At 41.3% G+C, this 14,690-nt stretch overlaps 2 protein-coding genes across 3 annotated transcripts; one reads left to right on the plus strand and one right to left on the minus strand.

Annotated features, from left to right (window-relative positions):
• Positions 1–31: 31 nt before the first annotated feature.
• il7r (interleukin 7 receptor) lies at positions 32–7,266 on the plus strand. The gene is made up of 8 exons (XM_071472133.1): positions 32–182; positions 3,424–3,559; positions 3,643–3,803; positions 4,061–4,212; positions 4,870–5,026; positions 5,107–5,221; positions 5,308–5,380; positions 5,754–7,266. The coding sequence occupies exons 1-8, from the start codon at positions 98–100 to the stop codon at positions 6,123–6,125; spliced, it is 1,251 nt and encodes a 416-aa protein (XP_071328234.1). The 5' UTR covers positions 32–97; the 3' UTR covers positions 6,126–7,266.
• A 1,417-nt stretch (positions 7,267–8,683) lies between these two features.
• Positions 8,684–14,420, minus strand: capslb (calcyphosine-like b). Of its 2 annotated transcripts, XM_071472141.1 has the most exons (6): positions 14,267–14,420; positions 12,217–12,355; positions 10,522–10,699; positions 10,222–10,431; positions 9,960–10,075; positions 8,688–8,871 (listed from the first exon to the last, which is right to left on the minus strand). In XM_071472141.1, exons 2-5 carry the CDS (start codon positions 12,351–12,353, stop codon positions 9,974–9,976), a joined length of 627 nt encoding a protein of 208 aa, XP_071328242.1. In that variant the 5' UTR covers positions 12,354–12,355; positions 14,267–14,420; the 3' UTR covers positions 8,688–8,871; positions 9,960–9,973. The 2 variants fall into 2 exon arrangements, with proteins under 2 accessions (XP_071328240.1, XP_071328242.1); XM_071472139.1 differs by lacking the exon at positions 9,960–10,075 and having other exon boundaries at positions 8,684–8,871; positions 14,267–14,417.
• Between the last annotated feature and the right edge of the window lie 270 nt (positions 14,421–14,690).

Consider the following 14,690-nt stretch of genomic DNA (forward strand, 5'->3'; position numbering starts at 1 on the left):
TCCTCTGTCGCTGGCCCCTCCCTCTTCCTCTGACAAGAAAAGCAGTCAGCTGTGAGCCGAGGCGTCAGTCTGCAGCCGAGGGACACAGACCGAGGAGATGCTGCTGGGCTGGAGAGTCGCTCTGCTGCTGCTGCTGGGGGGGGGCGCTCAGGCTCAGAGCGGAGATGGAGACGCTGACGTGGGTGAGACGATGATTTCAGTCTGATTTTACATGAGTCAAACTTTTGTTTCTCACAGCCTGAGCTGGGAAATTGTTGCACCAGAGTCATTAGAAGATATTTGAGGGGAACGAACGGGTCTTGTCCTGAGGTGGAACAAGTACATGTACTTCATGTAGTTCTGTACAGTACAGTACTGAAGTTCTGTGCAGTACAGTACCTGTACTTCAGGACAGTTCTGAAGTTCTATTGTTCTTGCAAACCTCTGACTTTTCCTCCACTACACTTATAGACTAATATTCTACTTCAGACTCCACTACATGTCTATGAAGTGCTCTTACTTTGAAGCAGTGGAATTCATTTTCTTTTATTTTGAAAATATGACAGACCATACCCTGTGTTGATCACAGGAGAAAAACCAACAACAAACCACAGGTAACTCCTCCACTGTCAGTCGTGTTGTGTTGCGTTCATGAACAGCTCAGTCTGAAGCTTCAGATAAAGATTCTTCAGACACTTGATCTGAGGTCTGAGTCTGAAGGTTTAGAAACAAAGACAGATTCTTTAGTTTTAAATGTTTGCTGTTTTTATCACAACCAAAGGTCATCACAGTTAAAAAAAAAAAAAAAAAAACAACCATCAGCGGCTCCTTTTGTTAAATCTGTTGTGTTAATGTCCAAATCTACAGTCTGTGTCACCTTCATAGTCAGTTTAATCTACAGTTTAATCTACAATCAATTTAATCTACAATCTAATCTACAATTTAATCTACAGTCAGTTTAATCTTCACTTTAATCTACAGTTTAATCTTCAATTCAATCTACAGTTTAATCTACAGTCAGTTTAATCTACAGTTTAATCTACAGTCAATTTAATCTACAGTTTAATCTACAGTCAGTTTAATCTTCACTTTTATCTACAGTTTAATCTTCAATTCAATCTACAGTTTAATCTACAGTCAGTTTAATCTTCACTTTAATCTACAGTTTAATCTTCAATTCAATCTACAGTTTAATCTACAGTCAGTTTAATCTACAGTTTAATCTACAGTCAATTTAATCTACAGTTTAATCTACAGTCAGTTTAATCTTCACTTTAATCTACAGTTTAATCTTCAATTCAATCTACAGTTTAATCTACAGTCAATTTAATCTACAGTTTAATCTTCAATTCAATCTACAGTTTAATCTACAGTCAATTTAATCTACAGTTTAATCTTCAATTCAATCTACAGTTTAATCTACAGTCAATTTAATCTACAGTCAATTTAATCTACAGTTTAATCTACAGTTTAATCTTCAATTCAATCTACAGTTTAATCTACAGTCAATTTAATCTACAGTCAGTTTAATCTTCAATTCAATCTACAGTTTAATCTACAGTCAATTTAATCTACAGTTTAACCTTCAATTCAATCTACAGTTTAATCTACAGTCAATTTAATCTACAGTTTAATCTACAGTTTAATCTTCAATTCAATCTACAGTTTAATCTACAGTCAATTTAATCTACAGTTTAATCTTCAATTCAATCTACAGTTTAATCTACAGTCAATTTAATCTACAGTTTAATCTTCAATTCAATATACAGTTTAATCTACAGTCAATTTAATCTACAGTCAGTTTAATCTTCAATTCAATATACAGTTTAATCTACAGTCAATTTAATCTACAGTCAGTTTAATCTTCAATTCAATCTACAGTTTAATCTACAGTCAATTTAATCTACAGTTTAATCTACAGTTTAATCTTCAATTCAATCTACAGTTTAATCTACAGTCAATTTAATCTACAGTTTAATCTTCAATTCAATCTACAGTTTAATCTACAGTCAATTTAATCTACAGTTTAATCTACAGTTTAATCTTCAATTCAATATACAGTTTAATCTACAGTCAGTTTAATCTACAATCTAATCTGCATTTTAATCTACAGTCAGTTTAATCTACACTTTAATCTGCAGTTTAATCTTCAATTTGATATACAGTTTGATCTACAGTCAATTTAATCTTCACTTTAATCTACAGTTTAATCTTCAATTTAATCTACAGTTTAATCTTCAGTCAATTTAATCTTCAATTTAATCTACAGTCAGTTTAATCTACAGTTTAGTCTACAATCAATTTAATCTACAGTTTAATCTACAGTCAGTAAATCTAACCCTAGAGTCTGTTTCAGGGTCAGATTCTGTAAAAAACACATTGTTAAAAAATGTACTTTTGAATACTTCAGTATTTTTTAAATGAAGTTCTGCAGTACTCTGAAGTGAAAATCTGACTGAACAACCTTCACTTGTATTTTAGGAATATTTGAGCAGGAGGATCTGGACTGAGACTCTAGTTAAACAAGTTCATCTTGACCCTGAAATGTTCTCAGACTGAGTCTCAGCTCGAGCTGCAACAGTCAAGAGCAGAAACACAAATTACAGTATTATTAAAATATTTGTATTAGTATAATTATTATTCATGTCATTTGAATCACAGGTAACTGTCAGAAAACTCTGTCAACATGTGAATGAAAAAATTAAAACATGAACATAAATCCAACAATGTAATGTATTATTATTATTATTATCATTATTATTATTTCTATTATTATTTTATATCCTTTATTTAAGCAGGTAAAAAGTGATCTGCTGAGAGAGAGAGCATCATCACCACAAACACAGACACACACACTGTGAAAAAGTAAAAGCAGTTTTCTGTTGTGTCACAGTTGTGATCAAAGTTAGAGATTCAGACACAAACTGTGGCTTTAAAAAGGATTTAAACAGTTAATCCAGTTTCAAAGTGGTTTCACATCATCCTCTATCAACTGATCGACTGAGTGTTCAGTGTGTTACAGTGTACACACACACACACACACACACACACACACACACACACACACACACACACACACACACACACACACAGATGGTTCAGTGTTTACAGGTGGATGTTTATTCAGTGAAGAAGCAGCTTTAAACTGGAACAAACAGGTTGTCACAGTTCCTCAGCTCCTCCCACTGAAACCTGTAATGATGATGTGAGTGTTGATGAGCTCCAGTCTGAGGATCTGGACTCTTTTATTTTCTTGATATTTAGAGTTTGAAAATTCCAACGTAGACATTAAGAATAAAACATTTTTCATTAGTGTCAGATTATTTATGACATAATGGTGATGAACGCTGACTGGAGGGGCCCCCGGGAGTTTTCTGCCTCGGGCCCCACCGGACTCTGGACTCTGGAGTCCAGCTACATTCATAAAGTGCTGTTTTCCCTCAGAGCCCAGGATCAGCTGCTCCTCTCACATCACCACAGAAGAAAACAGTCTGACCTGTTGGCTGCTGGGGGGCTGGGCCCACAACGGGGATGATGAAGATGATGATGAGGGTGACAGCATAGAGAGAATGACCTTGTGGTACGACACCTTAGACAACACTTAGTGTTCTCAGAGCCGTCAGGAGCCGTGGTTGATGAAGGTCCCTGCTCTTCTGTCCACAGTCACAGTGACTGGAGCACAGAGGAGGTCCACCAGAGGAGGTGTGAGGAGGCCCCCGGGAACAGAATCAGGTTCAAAGCGAAGCCTGTGGTGGATTTCAACCTGACGGTGGACCTGAGGAGAGGGGGGAGCATTTCGACCACGGTCGACCTGAGGAAGATCGGTAAACTGTGTGTTTGTTGTCAGGATGTTTCTGAGGAGCAGAAAGAAAAGTGACAGAAACTTAGTTCAGCTCAGTTAAATCTTCTCTGCTGGTTCAGATCAGGAGCTGCTCCTCACAGACTTTAGCTCAGACCAGGGTCCTGGTCTCTGTCCTCATGTAGTCAGACCAGGTGATGCAGCTGCAGCTCTGATCAGGTGAGGCTCGGTTCACCTGGCTGATGCTGAACCCTTCTCTGGTCCTCTGTTGTGTCTCTGCAGTTAAACCCAGACCTCCTCAGGTGTTGAACGTCACCTTCAGCCCGGAGGCTCACCAGGCCGTCATTCACATCCGGACTCCGTACCACCGAGACTACCTGAAGGTCGACAATCAGCTGTTCCAGCTGCACATCTGGACCGCTGGCAGCCAGATGGTAGATCATGTGACTCAAATATAAGATGATGTTATTGTCTGTAAATGACGAGGACAGACAACATCCCATCCTCTGAATGCTGTCTTCTACAGAGAGTGTTGCATTGTGGGTTGTTTGGATCTTAATGCTTCAAGGCCAGAGTCTGTTTTTAGAGTCTCTGAGGCCGGTTCACAGCAGCTCCGTCATCTCTCCCTCAGACACTACGGTGGCCCTGAGGGTCATACACATGTAAACAGACAAAACACAAACACATTCAGAAAACACCTCCATCACAGCACATGAGCTGCAGATACACACAACACAACAAGTGTTTCCAGGGGACACGAAGACGTGATGAACCTGCTGGATCTATTACATATTTCTGTTACATACAACACACATGTTAATATGTATTAATATGATAACAGGTGTATTGTAGTGTATTGATGTGATATATTAATGTCATGTGTTTTGTCTGTGACCAGATTCACTGATGTGGTTTTACATTCTGCTTTAATGGAGGGACTTCCTGATCCACTTCAGGATGAGGACTGTCTGATCCTGGATTAAGGAGACCCGGGTGTACCGCTCTTATATTTGGGCCATTGTGGCGGTTTGCTTTGGGTCTCATCTCAGTGATGATTGGATGATTCTCAGTGTTGTTTTGTCCGACCTCAGATTCAGAACATCTCCTCGGAGGACACCATGAGGATCGACATGGAGCACCTCCACAGAAACACCAAGTACAACGTGGAGGTGCGAGCGATCCCGGCCAAGTATTTCAGGGGCAGCTGGAGCGAGTGGAGCGAGACGTTCAGGTTCTTCACTCCTGCTGGTGAGAGCAGCTGATCCAGTCTGGATGGTTCTCCAGAAGAACCACGACTTGTCTCACTGTGTCCTGTGTTTGTGCTGTAGAAGAAGAAGTCCCAGAGGCGACAGATGAGAGGCAGGACCTGGTCTACGGACTGGTGGTGTGTCTCATCCCGGTGCTGGTGGTGACTCTCAGCGCTGGTTTCTTCTGGAAGAACAAGTAGGACTTTTCTGCCTCTGGACAAAATCGGTGAAACTCTGTGTTTCTGTTTCTTCCACTGACGCGTCTTTTCTTCGCCTCCACAGAATATTCAGCTACATGTGGCCGAACATCCCCCGACCCAAAGACACGCTGGTGCAGATCTGCAAACCCAACAAAGTGAGACTGAAAACAGCCACAGTGACTCATGGTCCTGTAGCTGAGAGCTAACATGTTAGCACTGTCAGTCACAGTGTCTCTCTGAGCTAACTTAGCATGCTATCTGTGTTAGTAAGCTAGTGGCTAGCTTGTGGCTATGGCAAATGTATTTGTCCGGCACATTATCACACACAGAGGTGAGTCAGTGAGGACACAGGTAATGAAGACTGCACCTGTCTCCACCTGCGAGGAGGAGGAGGAGCTTCCTCTTCAGCTCTTCTTATTGGTCAAACAGATTCATTATTAGTAATTATTCCCCTGTGTTCTTCTTCCTGCAGGGTCTCCAAACAGATTCATTATTAGTAATTATTCCCCTGTGTTCTTCTTCCTGCAGGGTCTCCTGTTGAACTTCAACCCTGAGGAGTTCAGTGCTCTTAAAGTCTGCCCCATGGAGAAGGCGGCGCCGCCCTGTGACGACTCAGAGCCCTCGGTCGCTCCTGCTGCTGCCGACACCTCCAGTGATCCCTGCTCCACCCAGAGCTCGGACTGCAGGAGCACCACCAGTGTCAGCACAGAGGAGCTGGAGCTCTCCGCCTTGCTGAGCCGGAGCTCCTCCGACGGAGAGGACAGCCTCCAGAGCACCAGTCCTTCCCCTGTCAACCTTCCCCAGCTCGGGGACGGAGCTGACGCGCCTCAGCCTGAACACAGCGGAGGAGGAAACAAGGAGGCCTACGTCACCATGTCCAGTTTCTACCAGATCAAGTAGGTCAGGACAGTGATGGACCAGGATCAGGACCAGAGTCTGTGTTTATCAAACTTCTAAGAATTACACTTCAGGATGCTCAGAGGCAGTGGTTCCCAACCTGGGCTCAGGACCCGCATGAGGTCCACAGATAAATGATTGACAGGATGAGTGAGTCTGAAAAGGTCAGAGCTCCGCCAGGTCGTCTTTGCTCCTCTGCAGGTTTGACCTCTTCAGACTTCTTCTCACTTTGGAAGAAAACGTCCAAACATCAGTCGACCATTGCTTCATGTCCATCAAAGCTTTTCCACACGTCCACGTTGTCCAGAGGAAGAGTCCCACAGACTCTGATCCACCTCCTCCAGCACCACCATCTGGTTCCTTCAGTGAAATAACTGGATGGAGCGGCATGAAACATTAACAGTGTCTACACAACAAATATCACAGCATCTACTCGAGTATTTTCACAAGATTTAGTTCCTCAGAGGAAAAACATCACTGACTGATCTAACCCCACCCTCAGGTCAGTTTCATCTGTCTGTGAAATGTCTCCTCAGACATTCAGGATCCTACTGACGTCATGCAGCGCCATCGTCAGGGCAAAATATTAATTGATCAAATAATTTGGTTTATAAACAAACACCTGAAAAACTAATTCCCATCAACCCCAGCTAGACAAAGTCCGGCCCAACACAGCATCTGGAACAGCTGGAGACTCTTCAGCCTGAAATCCTCCAGATCAAAGCACCGTCTCCTCTGTGACCCGTGATCAGTGGTTAGTGATGTTCCTTCATCTTGAGGGCCCATGAGAAAAAAGGTTGGGAACCACTGAGATAAAGAGCCGACAGACATTCCTCAGAGACTCGCTCTGAGTGATCACATGATCGATCACCAGTGATCAGGATTAACTGAGACAAGGATATCCTCTTCATTCTTCAAAATAAAATCCATGCATTACGTGACTTCTTATTCATTTTAAGTGACCACTTTTCTTCAGTCGCAATAAAGAGACACACACAGTTTATTGTGTCTCCGTGACAAAGAGAAAGTTGAAAGTCTTTTATTTTGAAAGTTTAGGTTCAGCTTGTTGAACGAGGCCTGTTCATCCACACAAACTGAAATGTAGCTGCTTGTGTTTTGTTGCTTTTGATACCAAATGATTATATTAAGTCCATTTTCACAAGGTCTCACATGTTGTGTACTGTTGTGTACTGACATTCGTCCTCATAGTCGTCCAGAGGTGGTTGTTGGAGTGTTTCTGCCCCTTCCACTGCAGACACACAACACTTGAGTGTTTCCAGCAGCTCATTGGTTAAAGGCTCAGACGTGTCGTATCTCACCTGTCGCTGTTGTTGCTGTCTGGTCTCTGAGTTCACGTTCAGACAGGTGACACAGTATCAATGAGGTTGTTCCACCATGAGTCTCCAGAACATCTGTAGATCCTTCAAATGAGGAGAACACATCTTTAACACATCACTACAGGATCCCACGGAATCCTCTTCAGCCCATCAGAACTCCTCAGTGACCCCCAGAACTCCTAAAGAACCACAACAAACAGACAATAACCTTCTAAATGACCTGTGGAACCAACTACTAGAATCTTCAAAGGGACCACAACAGCCACCTAAAGAACATCTGGAACCTGTTCAGTGACAACAAGAACCACCTGCATAATCCCCAGAAACACATAAAGGGAACTTAAAACCTCTCCAATTACTAATACAACCACCTAAAGAACATCTCAAACCTCCTCACTGACCACAAGAACCACAACAAGGATACTTAGAACCTTTTCACTGACTACAAGAACCACATGAAGCACCATGAGAATCAACTAAACAATCCCTAGAACCACACAGGACACTTAGAACCTCATCAGATACCAAAACCAAAGGGCTACCTAGAACCTCCTCAATAACTAGAAGAACTCAGTGACTGCAAAGAGCTCTAAAAGAACCATGACAACCACCTAAAGAACCTCTAGACCTTCACAAACAGAGTCTACAACCACAAGATTGACCACAGGAACCTCCTTCATGTTCTCTAAATAATGATTTAAGTCATGGAGACGTTCCACCACAGACCCTAAGAACAGCTTCAGAGCTCCTGTGGACAGACACCTTCAGTTCTCTGATGAACCAAAACACCGGTGAGGTTCTTAAAAAGAACGCTGCTCGTAACTGAGCACGTCATGACGACCACACTGAGCCGTCTGCAGACGAGTTGTGGATGTGTTGCCTCAGCGACCTGACTGGACGGTTTCTGTTTGTAGTCATGGAAACGCCAAAAACAATGCTGCTTCTTCAAATGTCTGACACAACCTTCACCTCATGTTTCCTGGAATAAATCGTCTGAATGTATCTGTGCTTTATTCTGTCAGAATGATCTAAACACACTGTAGATTCTCTGTGGTTTTATTTAAACAGCCTGTTGTTGCATATCAACGTTCAATAAAACACAAACATGGGAATTAAAGGTGTTTCTCTGTGTTAACCTACATTACAACATCACTAAGTACATGAAGAGAATCACTATAAACTAAGATAATTTCATATCAACTTATCACATCATAATGTGATTAATTACAAACGCATCTGGTGGGTGAACAGTGTGGAGCTGTTTCTGCAGCAGAGTCAGTGACAGTCTGATGTTCGGGTCGGTGGTTGGTTCACAGCCTCCAGGCGTTTCTCATCATCAGAATAAAGTAGACGTCACTGTCGATGGACGCGCTGACTCCACAGTAATAGTTGACAAACTCCTCTTTGGTCACCTGTCGAAAGAAGAGACACTTAACTGCTGAGTCGCACCTGGATGATGCTCACACTGGGGGGTGGGGGGACGAGGGGGGGGGGGATCAGCTGCTGGTTTCCACCAAAATGAGCCAAAGGTGACGAAGCTCAGAAAAGTCACTGTGATGAATGTGTGGTCGATTTAAATGCAGAACAAATTTAATAAAATGGAAAAGAGATCTAATTTGGAGAAATATGACTGTTATTAAAACAAAACTAATTACAATTACATTTGTATTGAAAATCTGTTGAACACTTGTTTATAGTTTGGTCAAAATTCTGTTTCAGAGTTTAGCTTTTTGTTTTTTCTGTTGTTCAAAGTTCAATCAGTCAAATTCATCGTGAGGTTTAAAATGTTCCCGATCAATGAGGTGAAATCTATGGTTCAATCAAGGAGATGAACCAGAACACAGTCGATTCCGGGTCCAGGTTTTCAGGTTCAGACTGAGGGATCTGGTTCACAGTCTGAATGTGTTTCAGTTAATAAATCTGGCTCAATTTTAGCCTGGATGCTAACAGAGCTTCCTGTTCTGATTTGACCAGAAACTGATTCATTGAACATGTTTTACTTGTGATCTTTAAATTTCATTGTCTCCAGTCCATGTATTTTATTTCTGTATCTTATTTATTTATTTATTTATATGTGTAACTATATATCTCAGTATGTGTATATTTATTACAGAGGTCACAGTGGAATTAGAAGAGTGTAAGAAAAGTGAGGCTACACTACAAAAACAGAAGAAAACAAAAACATCAGCTTCATATTTGGATGGAAACAGTGAGGGAGGCTGTTTGCTGCAGGAGCAGAGTGAACTTGATTTAAGAGAATAAAACTGAATCAACCTGCTTCATTTAAAGTAACTGAAGAGACAGAAACATGAAGGATGAAATCTGCCACCACTGATGTGCATGTTGTATGGTTCTTTGTGTCCGAATCAGCTTTTTTATTATTAACTGTCTGTTTTTACAATAACAACCATACAACATACTCTGCAGAATGTTTCCACATCATTTAACGAGGAGACTCGAGGCGTCCTCCTCCCACCACCCGGACACTGAGTTTGTTTACCAGACGACGCTAAGTCAGAGTTTCCAGGCGTTTCTCATCATCACAATAAAGTAGACGTCTGTGTCGATGGACGCGCTCACACCAGCATAATAATTCATAAACTCCTCCTGGGTCACCTTCAGAGAACAACAGCAGCGTGAACCTGTAGCTCTGTCTGTTCTCATGTAAGAACCTTTACAGACAGAACCAGTCTGTGAACTGTGCAGGTGTAGCTGATCTGTGGAAACCTCACCCCCCAATTAAAGCAGCGTCAGAGTGTTACCTTCCCGTCTTTGTCGTACGGAGAGTCGAAGCTGTCCAGAAATTTCCTGAAGACTTGGTCCTCTGTCCACTCTCCGTTCTGATACTTGGGGTGGTACTTGGCGTTATAAACCCCCCGCAGGTCTTCGATGGTGATCACCCCATCACCGGTCTTATCCAGCTTCCGGAACGCCTGCATGACCACCTCCTTCCTGGCCTTAGACATGGGTGGCTGCAGGTACCAGAGCCCAGCAGTTAGGACACATGAGGTCATCAGCACCTGTCACCTGTCACCCGAACGGTCACTAATGTGTGTGTTTACCCTCAGAGTGATGAGAAACTCGTCAAAGTCAATGGTCCCGCTGCCGTCGCGGTCAAAGTGCTGAAACAGAGTCGTCGCTTCCTGTTTCTCCATCAGGACCCCGTAGTCGTTCAAACCCTTCAGGAACTCCTTGAAGTCCAGGGAGCGGTTCTTGTCATCGTCCATTATTTTGAAGGTTCTGATATTAACACATTATGACATATTAATGATAATAACTTTATTTATTGAGCATTTATCGAAACATAGAACAAAGTGCTTCACAAAACTGACAGTACTCAGCTGAGAACAGGTGGTGACGACTGCTGAGTCCCTGTCGGTGCAGCTGACGACAGGAAGACGATTCAAAGTGAAATGTTTTATATCGTCCTGACGACCAGGTAACAGGAACCAGACTCATGATGGGGGTGGAACACGCAGCTCAGTGCTTCATTTGAACTATTATTAATTCTCCATCACTAGGGTTATGTTTGTTCCTGGATCTGTGCTCCTAATGTCAGTCACACTCATGTAATAATGTAGTAATAACTACTGAATACTGAAGTAATAATGTAGTAATAACTAGTGAGTGCTCTGATTTCATGTTGTTGGGTTAACTAGTCTCATCAGTCTGGTTCCACCTACACTTATCTCATCTCATCACTCTGCTCATTAACTCTTCGTGTGGTGATAATATAGCATCAGTTCACTGTTGGACAGAGGTGGAATATTTAGACCCTGAGGTGAAAATACCACTCTGTGTAAATATTCAGTAAAAATACACAGTTCACACTTCAAAAGGTGTCACATGACAAAGTTCTTATTATGTAAAAGTAATATATATATTATTACTAATAAGATGCAGAATTAATGTCATGATGTAGTTGCAGCTATAAGAGGTGCAGCTTGTACTGTTGAGTAACTTACCTGTAACACTGCGTGATATTTAAATGATCACATGTTAATATTAGAAGTGTGAATTAGTGACTTCCCAGCTGTGCTGTAGGAGTATTAATGAGCTGACAGGATCTGTGTGGGTACATGCAGAGCAGCCTCAGCAGGTTGGGGGAGCAGTTACAGCCCAACACCAGCAAACAAAACCACAGAATCAGCAACAACAACACAATGATGTGACAACAAACCCAAACACATCACAACATCCTGCAGCCAGCGGCAACTCACAGGCTCGAGTGCAGCGCGATGCAGAGTTCATACATCACAGGAAAACACCAACATCTGCACATATCCAACCATCAGACTCACAGGACCTGAAGTACACATACATGTACTGCATGTACTATATGTACAGGTACTGCATGTACAACATATACTGCATCTGAAAAAACACTTTCAGTTTCACTCTGAAAATGAAGAAAAAGTCCTGTTCTCAGGACCATCCACAGGTATTTGTATTGAATATTTCCTTTTTCTGTGACTTCGTTCTCCAAACCAAACTATAACAATTAATAATGTTGTATTTTACGAGCTTATTGTGTTTAGTCTTAGTCTTGAAGCAGAGCAGCGTGTCACGGCTGAGGTCATGATCATGGTGGGAGGAGCTGACATCATTTGTGATTGTGTGAACGATGAATCCAAACTCCTGTCATTGTCAATTAAACTGACACAGCAAACCAATACTGTATGATTTATCTGGCATATAAATAAATGGAAAATAATAATAATAATAGTAAATATTCCACAGGTGTGTGTAGAGCTCACCTGCCCAGACCTTTGATCCCAGACGACCCTCGAGCTAAACACTGCAGTCTGAGTCTCTCCACTGGGTCTGAACACTTGGAGAGCTGACGCTGGGCATTGATTGCCATCTCTCGATCGTGTCTTGACGTCCCCGCCATCTCTGATGTCACATGAAGGAAATGTGTGTTATTCAGAGGATATTATAGATATTTTCTTATCCACGATTTGGAAGATATCTTTTATGTTCTCCTGTGTTTGGTTGTGTTTGGGTAGATGGATGTGCTGTGACATGGCTGAGTGTTGTTTTCCCTGTGCAGTAACTGTGTGAAAGAAATAAAACGTGGTGCATTGTAACACGTTACACGCTCTGCTCACAATGGCTCAGACTGGAGATATAAAGCTAAAACTGCTGTGATGGAAATGAGATTCCTGATATAATAAGTTTTGAAAAAGGTTATACCATATTAAGTAAAAAAAATCTAACTCATAAAAATTCATAGTATAGTAAGTAATGAAAAATTAAAAAGTCATAAAGTCATAAAAAATGTCACATAGTATAGTACATTTTCCATCACTTCATCATTTTATCCCATTAGACATTTTTGTTAAATTGTTTCATAATTAGTGAATTAGTGTTTCTGGTTATGGGCTAAAACATGTTTTGTTAGCGCACCATGACTTTGACCTTTGACTTTTATCCAAAAAATTTCCAGGGCACATACAAACTCAGCGTCTGGAAATGTGAGCAAGACGTTAAAGCTACAAAAACAGACACAGTGTGAAAGATAAAGTTTGGTCTTCTCTCCTCTGTCTCTTGAAGTGATGTTATCCAGACAGCAGCTCCAGTATTAACACAGTGCTTCATATGTAGTGCTCAGTGTGTTTGTTATTGTCTGACTGTTATTGTGTCTTCTCTTTAATTTACCAAACCTGTTACTGTTGACTCTGCCTGTGCTTGTGAAGCTACAGGGTCAGAAGTACAGTAACTAAATGTTCTTTGAATATTAAAAGTGAACAAACTCTCATTGTACAGTGTGTTCTGTATAAAAGTGTTATTATTAGGTATTCTGGAGCTGCTACCACAGTAATACTGCATCAGTGTTAGTAATACTGCATCAGTGTTAGTAATACTGCATCAGTGTTAATAATACTGCATCAGTGTTAGTAATACTGCATCAGTGTTAATAATACTGCATCAGTGTTAATAATACTGCATCAGTGTTAGTAATACTGCATCAGTGTTAGTAATACTGCATCAGTGTTAATAATACTGCATCAGTGTTAATAATACTGCATCAGTGTTAGTAATACTGCATCAGTGTTAATAATACTGCATCAGTGTTAGTAATACTGCATCAGTGTTAATAATACTGCATCAGTGTTAATAATACTGCATCAGTGTTAGTAATACTGCATCAGTGTTAGTAATACTGCATCAGTGTTAATAATACTGCATCAGTGTTAATAATACTGCATCAGTGTTAGTAATACTGCATCAGTGTTAATAATACTGCATCAGTGTTAGTAATACTGCATCAGTGTTAATAATACTGCATCAGTGTTAGTAATACTGCATCAGTGTTAATAATACTGCATCAGTGTTAGTAATACTGCATCAGTGTTAATAATACTGCATCAGTGTTAGTAATACTGCATCAGTGTTAATAATACTGCATCAGTGTTAGTAATACTGCATCAGTGTTAGTAATACTGCATCAGTGTTAATAATACTGCATCAGTGTTAATAATACTGCATCAGTGTTAGTAATAAAAAGACAGCAGGTCCACCACACAGCTCTGACTCACTGTGACGCTTTAAACACAGTTCAGTGACGTCCTGAGAGCAGGAAGCTGGAAGGCAACAGAACAGCAGAACATGGACAGAACCGCAGAACATGGACAGAACAGCAGAACATGGACAGAACAGCAGAACATGGACAGAACCGCAGAACATGGACAGAACAGTAGAACATGGACAGAACAGTAGAACATGGACAGAACAGTAGAACATGGACAGAACAGCAGAACATGGACAGAAGAACATGAAGGTTTCGTTCTGAACGGAACTCACCGTCAGCTCCTCAAACACTTCACCGTTTTTATCTTTTGACACCGAGGCTGCCCTTCCCCAAACGATCCGCGGTCACCATGGAAACCTGCTGTTCTCTGCTCTGATTGGCTGCGACGGAACGCGTCATGATAAACTCACCGTAGGTGCCGCTCACCTTTACCTGTAAAAATGTTGCTGCTGTTTAATGGAGTCGTTTAAAACTTCACAATAAAAGCCTACCGCTGCCTTCAAATTAAAACGCTTCTATTGTGAAACACATGCAGGAAGTGTGTTTTTATGGTCGTTACTTTTGTGAATTGTTCTGTTTTCTGAATGTGACAGAACAGTGTGATAATGTGCTGATCAGTGATTAATGAGAGTCAATAAATCCGATCATCCACAGTATCTGCTGATTTTAAAAATCACGTCTTTAAACTGTTGTCGC

Source organism: Trachinotus anak, unplaced genomic scaffold (assembly GCF_046630095.1).
Source record: "Trachinotus anak isolate AG129_WGS33_773 ecotype Australia unplaced genomic scaffold, CSIRO_AGI_Tana_v1 ptg000035l, whole genome shotgun sequence".
In the NCBI taxonomy this organism is placed as follows: domain Eukaryota; kingdom Metazoa; phylum Chordata; class Actinopteri; order Carangiformes; family Carangidae; genus Trachinotus; species Trachinotus anak.